Source organism: Delphinus delphis, chromosome 1 (genome assembly GCF_949987515.2).
Source record: "Delphinus delphis chromosome 1, mDelDel1.2, whole genome shotgun sequence".
Lineage (NCBI taxonomy): Eukaryota > Metazoa > Chordata > Mammalia > Artiodactyla > Delphinidae > Delphinus > Delphinus delphis.
In genome coordinates this window covers 149,420,163-149,432,999 of record NC_082683.1, presented here as the reverse complement: position 1 = coordinate 149,432,999, position 12,837 = coordinate 149,420,163, and the positions used below count along the sequence as shown (strand labels likewise).

General features: G+C 39.9%; 2 protein-coding genes across 9 annotated transcripts in view; one reads left to right on the top strand and one right to left on the bottom strand.

The window, feature by feature from the left end:
• Positions 1–2,391: 2,391 nt before the first annotated feature.
• On the bottom strand, positions 2,392–11,466 carry YOD1 (YOD1 deubiquitinase). 2 transcript variants are annotated; one of them, XM_059995693.1, is made up of 3 exons: positions 11,357–11,466; positions 9,874–10,033; positions 2,392–8,886 (listed from the first exon to the last, which is right to left on the bottom strand). In XM_059995693.1, the coding sequence occupies exons 2-3, from the start codon at positions 10,010–10,012 to the stop codon at positions 8,183–8,185; spliced, it is 843 nt and encodes a 280-aa protein (XP_059851676.1). In that variant the 5' UTR covers positions 10,013–10,033; positions 11,357–11,466; the 3' UTR covers positions 2,392–8,182. The 2 variants fall into 2 exon arrangements, with proteins under 2 accessions (XP_059851676.1, XP_059851675.1); XM_059995692.1 differs by lacking the exon at positions 11,357–11,466 and having other exon boundaries at positions 9,874–10,216.
• PFKFB2 (6-phosphofructo-2-kinase/fructose-2,6-biphosphatase 2) overlaps positions 11,441–12,837 on the top strand; it is a 25,829-nt gene continuing 24,432 nt past the window's right edge. For 2 of the 7 annotated variants that reach the window (XM_059995674.1, XM_059995611.1), the window contains exons 1-2: positions 11,476–11,521; positions 11,947–12,150. The gene's annotated coding sequence lies outside the window, so the exon portion shown is untranslated. Of the gene's footprint in view, positions 11,522–11,946; positions 12,151–12,173; positions 12,199–12,267; positions 12,369–12,837 lie in introns of those variants that run through there. The other 5 variants (XM_059995624.1, XM_059995639.1, XM_059995617.1 and 2 more) reach the window with 4 other exon arrangements.

The following is a 12,837-nucleotide window of genomic DNA, read 5'->3' as shown; positions in this document are numbered from 1 at the left end:
CCTGAGTAAGCTTCAATTCCAAATTAACAGCTTTCAGCCTACTGCAATTATTCAAGAGGGCCATCATTAGGGTTTTAGACCTGGTCAAGTCACTGTGACACCTACTCTAATTATTAACAAGATTAATTAATGAAGCCCTTCAATTGAATACAGAGAAACGCCATCATAGTAAGATCAGAAAACACTTCTTGTTATACAGAAGGAATTTTAGAAAGATAGAATGGCAGAGGAGCAGTTATGAGGAAGGCAGTTACCAAAGTAAAGACAAAAGACTATTCTCAAAGCTGGTTTCTCATGAATTCTTGATTTTTTACTAAACTCACACATATGGAAGTCATAAAAGTTTTAGTGAGTGTAGGAAAATATGTTCATGATACCCTGGCACTTGATGTCATCTGATAAATACCCTCAAAATCTATAAACACAATAGAGATAAAGACAATCCAAGTCAGAACAAAAATTTAAAACATAAATGTATTTGAGATGCTTTTCTATTCTTAAACCTCTCATTTTAGATTTAGAGATATAATAAACATAGTATATACTACTCCCAATTATTGAAGCCCTACCTTGTAGACTCCACCTTATTACTAAATAAGAGTGTAAGCCATTCCTTTCCAAACACTAACTGGATGGTAAGAGCAGAAAAAGAGAGAAAAAAAAAAAAAAAAAAGAAAGAAAACCACATGCTTTTTTTTTTTCCTAGCGAAGAAGTTCTTTTTCAAATTATTCATTTCATAACTAGCATTTGAAACAAAATTTTCAAGATGTCAGGGGCCTAATGACTTGTAGCTCTATTTTTCACTATGCAGGAGGTTACATCACAATATTTGACCTTAATATCAAAGCATCCCTTTCTATTTGTGTTAGGTTTTTGAGGTAAATTTTACTTTGTAATATTCACCCCTTACTGGTCTGAGTTCTTTCCTTCAGAGCCTCGGAGAATAAATGTACTTCATCGTTCACACAACACTTTCCCAGATTTGAAGTTAGCTGTCACATCAATCTGAGACCCCTTTTCTCTTTTACAGGTAATTGTCTACAGTTCCTTCAGACATCCGATTACAGCTGTCAAACCTTAGATTTTCATCATGTTTTACAAGTAAAACCCTCATCCAAACCAATGCAATGTGATTAAAGTAGGATACATTAATACTATTGCTTCCTTTTTTCTAGATCTTTTAACTATTAAAATGCAACTATTTTTGCAACCAAAGTCATATCACCCTGTTGGGATCAGAATAGTTAAGTTCTATTGCTATTTCTTCCTCAATTCAACTATAAAGCCAGGTTTTACTCATCCTGGACTCACATAATGTGTTGTGTTAGCACTTAAGGGCAGGACTTCACATTTATGAGTATTCAATCTTAGGATTTTTCAGCCTGTTGAGATTTTTGAATTGTCATCTATTGTTATCTATAACTTTAATAACTGTCTTTAAATAGTGGATGAAGACGGACTGCATGAGGCCAAGTATATAGGACTGACATAAGCCATCAGAGGTTTCTGGAAGTTGACACTGATTCGTTTATATAACCGTGGTCATAGTTGTGGTTCTCAAATTTTTATTATCATCAAAATTATCTGGAGGGCTTGATAAACAGATTGTTGGTCTCATTTATTTCTGACTTCTGAGAATTTACATTTCTAAAAAGTTCCCAGGCAATGTGATGCACACATTTTGAGAAGCATTGCCTTATGGGTAGTTAATTGTTCAACAAACTACCACCACATATCCCAGGAGACTCCTTACAAACCTTTTAATATGATGTTTGGCTTGACTTATTCTAAGGTTGGATTTATGTTGACCCCCAAAGATACATTTTGTCCTGATGCACAAATTGATCAGATTGCATTATGGTTCCACTCCCATAATTTTTATGCTTTCATTGAGAAGGAAAGGGTAAGTAGTTCAGTTTAGTTAGAGAGCCGAAACTCTGGCCAATTCTAACTCCAGTGCTGTTTCAAATAAATGTTTAAATGTTGATATTATCAAAGATGAAATAAATTCTCCCAGAGAGATGTTGCAGTTTCCAAACAGATAGATCTAAGTTCACACAGACCTCAGTCTATTATAAATGAAAGGGAACATTCAGCCTTTCCACTTTGACACTTTGTCAGCAACAGACATTGAATTACAACTTTCAGGAGCTGATTGCATACCAGAAAGTTTGGAGTCAAAGACGGGAAATTTCAAATGCCCTCTGGTGTTAAAAAGAAAAAACATTTTACTTTCTCTTATCCAAGTGGTTAAGACTCCACCTATAGAGTGAGATTTGGCAGAGATTCGTACATAAGTCAAAGCAGTGATGATAAATATGTAACTTGACTGTAGCAGCTGTTCACTGGCCCTCTGCCCTCCCCAAAATATGCTCAGACAACAATATTTTCACTTCATTTATTCCTTCAAAACACGTCAATTCATACAATATTTATGTATTTAAAATTATACACCTCATAAAATCAATGCATCTTAATGACAATGGCAAAATCACATAAGAGTTGTACAAAATGAAAGTAGACATCTCCCAAGTAGCAGCAGTGCGTTAACTTTGAAAAGATGCTGGCAAATAGACAAAATATTTTTAAAACAAGAAAGCACTGTCCATCTTCATTAAGAAAAAATATTTTCTTATGCCAAGTGAAACAGAACTTTGTTGTTTGTCCTTCCCTATACTTTTCAAGTCATATTTTAAAGCTCTAAATTTGACAGTTTTATGGGTTTCTTCTTGCTTCAGGAATTTCAACCTCTACTGCATTAATACAGGAAATACAGGACCATTGTCATTCTCTATTCCTTTTGACAGACTATATGTACTTATTCTGTATTTTAAACTTAATACTTTTTTAAAGGAAAAAAAGTTACTCTTTGCTAAGGAAATTATATTTCCTGTAAACAGCTTATGTGATGAATGGCACCAAGGTGAACTGGAAAACTGACAAGAATTAGGTGCCCTGGTCCTTTTAAGTAACTTACAGGCTACAACTAACTACATATCCTATACCAGTATAGAGTCACGCTCATGTAATCTTAGTAGGAATTGTAAACCTTTCTTAGGTTAACCTGTTTGCCTACAACATAACTAAATCATATCTTCACTATCCCTAAACTCTTAGACATAGATTTGTATTTTTAAAAGCAAGTATAAAAAAGCATTATAGGGCTTCCCTGCTGACGCAGTGGATGAGAGTCCGCCTGCTGATGCAGGGGACACGGGTTCGTGCCCCGGTCTGGGAAGATCCCACATGCCATGGAGCAGCTGGGCCCGTGAGCCATGGCCGCTGAGCCTGCACGTCTGGAGCCTGTGCTCCGCAATGGGAGAGGCCACAACAGTGAGAGGCCTGCGTACCGCAAAGAAAAAAAAAAAAAAAAAGCATTATAGCAAAATCCTTGTAGTCATGGTTTTATACTGTACTGACAAGCCTTTCCATTACGGCCTTGCTACATTCTATGCCAAGAAATGGGGGAGGAGGGTTAAGGTGATGCAAAGGCATTGCTTGAAAAATTTTCTGAAAAGCATAATTCAAGACTAGGAATGCATTCATTTGAGGATCTCTTCTGTTTATGTGGCACTTTATCTTCTTGCCCCTTTCTCCCTTTACTCTGAAACAGCACGGCAGGGTTACCAATCTCCTCTAAATTCTATCAACCAAGACCTAAAGCAATAATAATAATTTCTTCTAAGTCAAATACTCAAAGCACTGTAAACAAAATGCCAACTAATTTCTGGAGAAGGAAAAAAAAACAAACAAACCCTTTCCCACAATTAGGGAAGTTTTATAATCTTTTAAGTTGGATGAAATGTGCTGAAATACCATAACTCTTAGTAAGAAAACATCTTTAGTTAATAAACTAGCTTATTCAAATCAAGTGTTTCACTTTAGACTTAATGATGTTGCTTACACATGATGCTTTTAAGGCCTTTGACTCAAAAATCAGCTCAAAATCGTTTTGCTTAGAAACAAATGAAGGGTTTTAAGAATCTAATCTTTTCAAAGTTGTAGTAGTCATCTTTGTGCTACAAGGACAAATATGAATACTGCATTGTACAATGAATAAAGAACAATCACATTATAGAAAAAAGTAACACTTTGAATGCTAGGGCACAGAGCATGCTGCTAATAGTTACTGAAATGGAGTTCTGCTGTTACCAAAACACCAGAATGTTGTACCATTGGATACACTATTCACTGATGGTAACTGCTGATTAAGAAGAACTGATAGTTGGCAGTTCCAGAATTATATTTTAATGTCTTTGACAAGGTCCCCGGAAAGGGCTAACATGTAAACTTTTATTTCATATTTTTAAAGTGCTGCAAATAATAACAAATGTGTGTTCTCAATACATGAAAGAACATAAAAATCTTAATATATGGAAGTTTAGGAAGGCCACCTGACACATAAAGAAAAAAAAAATCCCTCTGCTGCTAATCTTCTAAACTCCCTATTCAATTTTTTCAAAAAAGACATAGAAAACTATGTTCAGTTAGGGCAACTTGCAACATTCATGTTTTAATGCCTACACAAGATAGAAAGAATAAGCTAGACAAGCAAGTTAGGCGCATTTATGGGCATGTACAGCTAAATAATATGTTAATTCATTCCTGATTATGATTTTGCTGGGACTTGAACTTCATGGAATAATCAAGTGGTATGACTATATTAGTTTTTGCCAACAGCCTCAAGATGACCAGCCCCCAAACCTTTCAAGGGTATCACTTGACTGTGCCCATTATCCATTCATGGGAAACAATTAAGAAATCAACCATGAACCACTAACAGAAGATGTACCATACTGATGTCTTCACATGGCTATCACATCACAAAATTCCCAGAGATATTAACTTCTGAAATCACTCTCTCTATCTAGAAGTACATTCATTGCCCTACATCTAATCTTTAAATCCAAAGAAGAGTAAGAAAAAGAAGAATAAGGGAAAGGAGGAGTGGGGGATGGGAAAGCACAATCTTCATTCATTCTGCTACCAATGTAAACTATCCTCGTTTTAATTAAAAAAAAAAAATCTTGTATGGCAGTCAAAAACTGAATGAATAGGAAGAGGGGTTTCACTCTACTCAACAGCAAATTTAAGAAAAAGTTTCTTTTAATCCTGTTGCAAGATTTCAAAATTCTCAAGATTAGAATTTACAGACATTAATAAACTAATTTCAAGAGTATAAGAAGTACAATTAAAAACATCTAAGTTCTGTGAGGCTTACAAGCTTGAGTTCAGAATTAGCACAAGTTTAGGTTTTTAAATCCTTAATAATTAAATGATCTGCAAATAGTGCTTCATCTTGAATTCCCCATGATCAGAACATTACTTAAAAGTCCTAGTGCTGAATTTCAGCAGCTGATTAATTTAAAAAGTCATTATTGAGAGCGATCTATCAGTGTCCAGCTGAAGAATGCACAACCTAATTAACAGGTAAAACAGAATAAACTAAGAGCCCCTGAATAAATATTTGACTTGTTATAAAAGCATAAGCTTAAATATGCAAACAAAGCCACTTAAAATAACAGGTTTAATTTTATAAAATATCAGGTTCTATTTCTTTCCATTTGTTAAATTGGAAATTTGTTAAATTAAAATCAAATGTATTGACTGAAAAATTATATATATATATATATATATATATCTCACTTTGCTGTACCCCTGAAACTAACACAACATTGTAAATTAACTATACTTCAATACAAAATTAAAAAAAAATCAAATGTATTGATAGATAAAGGATACTCAATTTTAAAGCAACAGAAATTTATGCTGGGAAGCATCAATATATACCTGACATTATAAATTACTCAATAAATATCTGTTGCATGAATAGACTTCTCTAAAATTCCAGTAAGCAAGTATCAAGTTTGGCCCCTGAAACACTTAAGAAAGGAAGGCAAGGTTTATGAATAATGATGCATAAAGCTCAATTTGATGGGTGCTACCCAGTGGTATACTCTTAACCTACAGCTTTAAATTTAATATTTTCTGGGGGAAATAAGATACAAAATCCTTTTAGACCTGATGACAGGTACAAAGAGATATTCAATCATATTCACTTGTACACATTATGATCGCCAAACATTAAGCTTCACAAACTCACAAGTGCTATTTTTAAGGCTTAGTTAAATAGAAAATTAAACACTTTTGAGCTATAGTGACCACAATAACTTATAATGCCTAAAAGACCTATTCACACAAAAGGTACTCAAGAAATGTCATCTAATGATTTCAAGCATATTTCGTGAATTGTTCCTTAAAGGTACATTTCTCCTAAATTGTTTACATATTCCTTAATTTTATATGGCTATCTCTACCAAGTGAAAGTGCTAAAAGTAAATCTCAATTTTGAAACATTTGCCAAGAAGATATGCTAAAATATACATGTGCTTTAAAGTATACCATTGGGTTTTTTTTTTTGGCCACGCCACGCGGCTTGTGGGACCTTAGTTCCCCAACCAAGGATTGAACTCGCGCCCTTGGCAATGAAAGCACGGAGTCGTAAACACTGGACCGCCAGGGAATTCCCATACCATTGGTTTTCTAAGTGAGATACTTAATCAAAAATGAGACCAAGATAATAAAACTTTACAACATCAGGCCTCTTCACATTATGTAAGATAATGCATAACAAATTATAATTTAGCATCCCTGATCGTCAGAAGAATTAAGAAAAGAGGTAGAAAACTTTTATCTGGAAGATCTCATAGTGAAGCTAAGTTTTAGAGGGTGTGCCTTGTGGATTAGCCCACCAAGCAAATGGCTACACATCTAATATCAGTAAGAAGCAGAATTCTGAGAAGGCTGAATAAGGCAAAGATTTAAAAACTGTCATATTTTGTAAGTGAAACAAATTCATTCAATATTATTATCCCGATTACTTTAAAACTATGCAAAAGTCAAGGTAAAAGACGGTGGATAAAAGTGCTAATTTTCAGACACATGAAATCATTTAAAAGAGCATTAGTGGTGGGATAAGGCTAGCATGAAAACAAATTCTGTTTAGGTAGCCAAAGATCTCACAAAAACCAAACCAAAGCACGTTATAATTTTAGATGAAAAGTTTTTTTAGGAGTTGGAGGAAGTGCTCTTAACCAAAGGCTGAGGAAATCAAATCCCTCCAGGCAAATCTTAGGTAGAAAGGCAAAAATAGAGCATTCAAATTTCAAGGAACTACAATTAAAAAAAATATCCTGCTTAATTTTAAAGTTTTATCCAATGCGACAAAGATGAATAAATGAGTTGCATTAAAACACGAGGCCGGGCTTCCCTGGTGGCGCAGTGGTTGAGAGTCCGCCTGCCGATGCAAGGGACACGGGTTCGAGCCCCGGTCCGGGAAGATCCCACATGCCGCAGAGCGGCTGGGCCCGTGAGCCATGGCTGCTGAGCCTGCGCGTCCGGAGCCTGTGCTCCGCAACGGGAGAAGCCACAGCAGTGAGAGGCCCTCGTATCACAAAAAAAACCCACAAAACAAAACATGAGGCCAACGGTCTTTTAAAGCTTCAGTAATCTGCTCAGGCACCTCCTCTCTAATACATTCTACTTTTATAACACTAGAAATCCTTAACTGGGCACTATCAGTTCTCGTTGTTAGGTAACATTCTCAAGGAGTAGACTCAACCCTGTAAAAATTGCTTCTTATGTACTTTTAACTGGTGAAGTACACATTTATAAAGTCTACCAAGTTGCAATATAAATCAGTTTTGACAATTCTGAGTATCTTCACTTGAGGAATCAATTCATAATTTAGAAACTATTAACTCAGTTCTTAAAAGGACTCAATTACCGGAGACATTGTGGTTTATGTCCGGTGGCCTCACCTGAGGCCTTTCGCATTACCCAAAATATGAAGTTGTTTTCTTCTACAAGTTAATGCTGCTGGGTGCTAGTTTATAATACTAAAAGTCAATCTTCAGGTTAGTGTCAGTAGGCAGCAAGGACCACCTATATTCTGTCACCCCAGCAGAGAGAGGGCATGTATCACCACTGTAGACACACATCTGTAAACTTGCACACTAATATTAATCTTAACAAGGAATTCAGTGTCTTAGTGGCTTTAGGTTAAAAGGATGGTTCAAGCATTGTGTCCTTTTGTTCTTTAGGGTTACGAATAGCTTATTGGAAAACCCAGAACCTTCTGGATCTGTGAGGTAGTAGGCATCAATCCTCATTATGCATGGCTCACACTTCTCCGAAGTTGGTATGGCCTGTCTCCTTGGCATGGTCCCTTGCTTCTGCGTGTCCAGTTAATCCCTTCTGACATACCATGCATCTCAGGGTGAAGCGGTTTACATCAGTAAATTGTCTCTTGCTTCTAGCTTCATCTGCTAATTCCAGTGCTTGCACAAGAACAATATCATCATTAGAGGAGAAAATGGTCAGAGGAGGGGTGTCTGGGTTGGGGAAGACACGCTGAAGCGGATCATAGTGGATGCCATCATAAATAAGCAGGACCCTTTTGGTATATCCTGCATCTTCCCCAAAACGATCAATTCGTACTGTCTGTGTATCCACCACACATATTTCGCATTGATAAAACTTAGACAAAACGGATATCTCAATAGCTCCACCCCAAGTATCCTCCCTTTTGATCCAGTCACAGTACTCTTGATTTGTTTTTCCCAGTATTGCCTTGCTATAGAAGTCTGGATTGCTTGCTACAATTTGTGCTATGAGATGTCTCATCTCAGGGGCACAAGCTGGATTCAAGACTCCTCCTTCAACAACATAGTACACACTGGTAAAGAGGCAAGAGTTGTCTGCTGGGACCACCGCTCTGGTAAGCACAGGCAAAGTTTCCCTGATGTAACTAGGAGCACCATGTTTTGTAAATGCAGGTGACATTTTGGGCCTGGTTTGGTCTTCTTCAACAATCAGCATGTCGCCTGTCAAAAATAAAACAAATCCAGAACTGAAGAGAAAGTATAGATGAAATTGGGTGTTTACTAACCAAGTCTGTAAATTACAAACAGAAGGAGTTAAAGTATAAGCTGGGGTTACTAGGGAGAATACAGCTTTGCAGACAAGTGACCAGTAACACTTTCTGTTCACTGTATCTTCATAAAGACGCAAATGGAACAAAGAGCAAAACATTTTAGGCTGCACCTCATTTAGTAAAGGGGCCTGAATTATACACCTTCATACTTGCTTAAAAAGATACATTTCAAGAACAAAATTTTCTTAAGCTTGCTCTCTGCAGTTTAAAAACACTTCCAAAAGGTGTTTGTCACAGACTCGGCCACTAGGGGGTCCTCTCCTTACGAAACTTGCATACCTACCCAGTTCAGTGTTTACAGGATCCTTGATACAACAACGGAAAGCTTTTAATTACCATTATTGCCGTTCAAGTTTTAATACTGCACAGAAATAACTGCTGTTGTCTAGAACTTGAAAGGGCCTTTACTGGGTGTGTCAGAGCAAACTCTAAAATGAATACAACTGTCAAAGTAAGTATGTATGAAGGTGATTGCAAAAATGAACCAGGAAAGCAAAAAAGTATCCTACATCCTTCAGACCGGCTGTCTTATTTCAGTGATATAGGGGAAAAGGGCCATCAGGACAGAGAAAATAGGTCCCATTTTTAAAATATTGTTGCGGACGCAGAGGGAAACAAAATGAATGAGACGTTTTCAAGAGAGACCAGAAAGCAGATTGAGGAAAGGTTAGTCCAAGGCTTTGGGCTTCTCACAGAGGCTGGGCCCTCCCTGCTAGACACTTGCCCTGGCCTCCGTCAGAGTTCTCTGTTCTTTTATCTTTCCTATCCTGTTCCTCCAAGCCCCCAGCTGACCCACACCACCTCGCCCTGTTTGTTCTCCCTTATGCCTCTCTCCGACCTCTCAGGACTAGCCTTGGCCTAGCCTCGATTCCCTTACCTGACTGAATGGGCAAATCCTCCAGAATGGTATCCCCGTTGCTGAGGTCCAGGCACTCGGGCGGGTATCCTACGAGGATTCGCTGACAGCCGGGGGCGATCCCGGTGATGGCGGCAATTTGGCCCTGGAGTTCCCGCATCCGGGTCCGGCTGGACAACCCCTGCAAAACATGGGTGCCATCCTTGGCCTTGCAGCGGAGCCGCCACATCGTGTCGGTCCGGCCGCCCACAGACCAGACACCCGTGGGGCCAGCTTCGGTCCCGGCAGCAGGTTGGCAGACGCCGCCGGGGTAAGAAGCCGGCGGGTGGACTCCAAAATAGCCACCCTTTGCCGGTCCAAACATCGCGAGATGTCGCTGGTTGTTACAGTTCTCGCGATACTCTGCGGCTTCTGTTTTAGCACACTCTTAAAGTGATAACTGACTCTCACCATCACCCCCTTCAGGAGGCAAAGGATGAAAATTTACCCGTATTCCTAACGTACGACTGGTCTTGCTACCTGTAGAGCGAGTGAGGTACCCTCCGCGTCGGAAGCATATAAGCTTAAGGGAAGAGAGGGGCGGAAGGAGTTCCTGAATCGAATACAGTGGAATGTATCCTTGCAATTAGGTCGCAAATGATTAAATTGGGGCTTCCAAACTACACCGGGAGAAACAGAATCATAGTTCGGAATGCAAACGAATGCCAAGAATGGTCTGTGACTCAAATGACCAGTCAAAGACAAACAAATACTCGTGGCTAGACTCATGGCTGCAGCAAACATTGACTCATTGAGGTTAAGGGGGCCGGAAGACTGGCCTTTCCACCTCCATAAGACTGTAACTTGAAAACGTCCATTTGCCACATCAGAAAGCGCAATATGAGGTCAGCATCTGGGCTGAGGGCAATTGCTACATTCAGGAGGTGGTGGCAGTATAAGGAGGAGGAATGAAGAAGACCAACATGTGTCATCCAGATTCCAGTTCAGGACCTAGGTATACAAATACCAAGGCGACTCCATTCCTGCCTTCAAAATGGCAAATTACTCACGTAATCGAGAGAGAGGGTGGTGTGTAAAGGACACATAACTACTGACTTTCATAGCAACGTGATAATGCTAGATTATGTGACCCTTTTCAACCCTGTATCCCTAGAACAAAGGACTGTGCCTCGCAAATATGTGCTCAGTAAATACTTGCTGAATGGATAAAACGGAGTTGTATAGGCACAGAGAGGGCAACTGTGACGTAATGGAGTTGTAAAAAGCGTCAAAGAGGAGGTACTATTTGAGCTGTTTTGAAGGATGAATTTAATCCCCAGGTGAAAGAGGAATAAAAACATCTCTGAATTTACCTCTCTTCCGAGAAATATGTACTCGTTCTTTTTTTATCCTGGATCCAGAGGAGCAAAGCCTACCCTGCTTAGAGGGGGTTTATCACCACAATCAAGCATCAAATGGGCCTGGGGGCAACTGTGAAAAGTTCACTTGAAATGTGCAAACTCACCTCCACTGTAAAAATCTGCCTCTGAATAAGTTATATGGAAACTATGCATCTTTTCAAAACTTTCATGAGCCAGTTTTCTCCTGGAGCAATTTTCCTCTTTTGTTCTTCAAGATGGCCATAACAGACGTTACAGCGTGGGCTGTAAGCGGGAGAATAAATAAGGTGGTAAGTCCACTGGAGTATGTGCATGGGTCCAGGGAAGCCCCTGGTTCAGCGATGAGAGTAGTTGATTTTCTTAGTTTACAGTGTCTGACCTAAGGGAATATGCAAACACCCTAAGATGTAATCAGCTTAAGTACTTTGGTAGTTTACTCTAGCAAAGCCTCTTCTATAGCTTACTTTTCAATTCATGGCTCTAACGAGGTCCCGCTGGGATTCAGGGAGGAGAGCGTTAATCTCCGCAAAAATTTTTCCCGTCACCATAAAGTCACACCCTTCCAAGACGTCTACTAGTTCACTCTCGCGAGAGTATGAAAAACGTCGTGCTTTTAATTAACCCCGCCCCCATCCCTATTAGTTGCCAGGCAACGATGTAACTAACCTCCACAGTGCTGGTAAACTTGCGAGCTTGTGATCTTTCTCCTTCACAGTTCCAACCTTCTTCCGGAGCTGGCGACAGCGATTCCGATTTGAGCCCCGCCCCCTGGAGCCTGCGGGCGCTCGATTGGTGGACGATTCTCTCCAGGTGAGGGCCAACGCGAGAGTGGGCGGAGCCAGGCAAGGCACGTGATTCTCCGGAGACTGGTGTGCCGGACCCCGGCCACCGTGTCGGCTCCTGGCTGTCGCGTTACCGGGTAGGTGCTGGGGCCACAGCCCGGAGGGATCTTAGGAGGGGTCCTAGGGTGAGCGACGGCTGTACAGCACCTTGAAGGGGTTAGGCGGACGAGAGAAGGGGGGCTGCGTGCACCCTGATGAGGAGCGGGAAGATGAAGCCTAGCTGTTTCGGGGAAGTGCGGGCCCCCAGGCATTGCCGGAGTGCGGACGTTTAGGGACCCAGAGCCGCAGCTGACGTGTGAGTTAGAGGATTTGTGTGGTCAGTGGAATAACAGTGCAAGATCCTTGAAGCAGTAGGACTTTCCTTCCTCACGAGTCCCTTGTCTGGGTTTGCGCAGTGAACTCGGGGCTCTCCCACCCCCGTTCGAGTCAGGACTTATCCCTTATTCTGAAAGTGATCTTTCAGAATAAGAGAAGTTATTTACCACCAGAATAAGAGAAGTTATTTGCCACCTCTTTGCTCCCCAGTGTTTCTTCCATAGACTGCTTCCTAGGAGATAGATGGGGAGAGGGTGCGGTCAAGGGCTTGAGAGGAGAAATAGTGACGTGCTAGGGCTGTCCCCGGGTCTAGCTACAGTTTTTACTTAAGGGAACATGTTTGAGATTTCCCCACTTATTTTTTTTTCAGAACTGAATTCTACCATTGGACTGCAATTACTTTATGATAATGAACTTGATCTATTTGCAACCCATTCCACCCCCAGCTG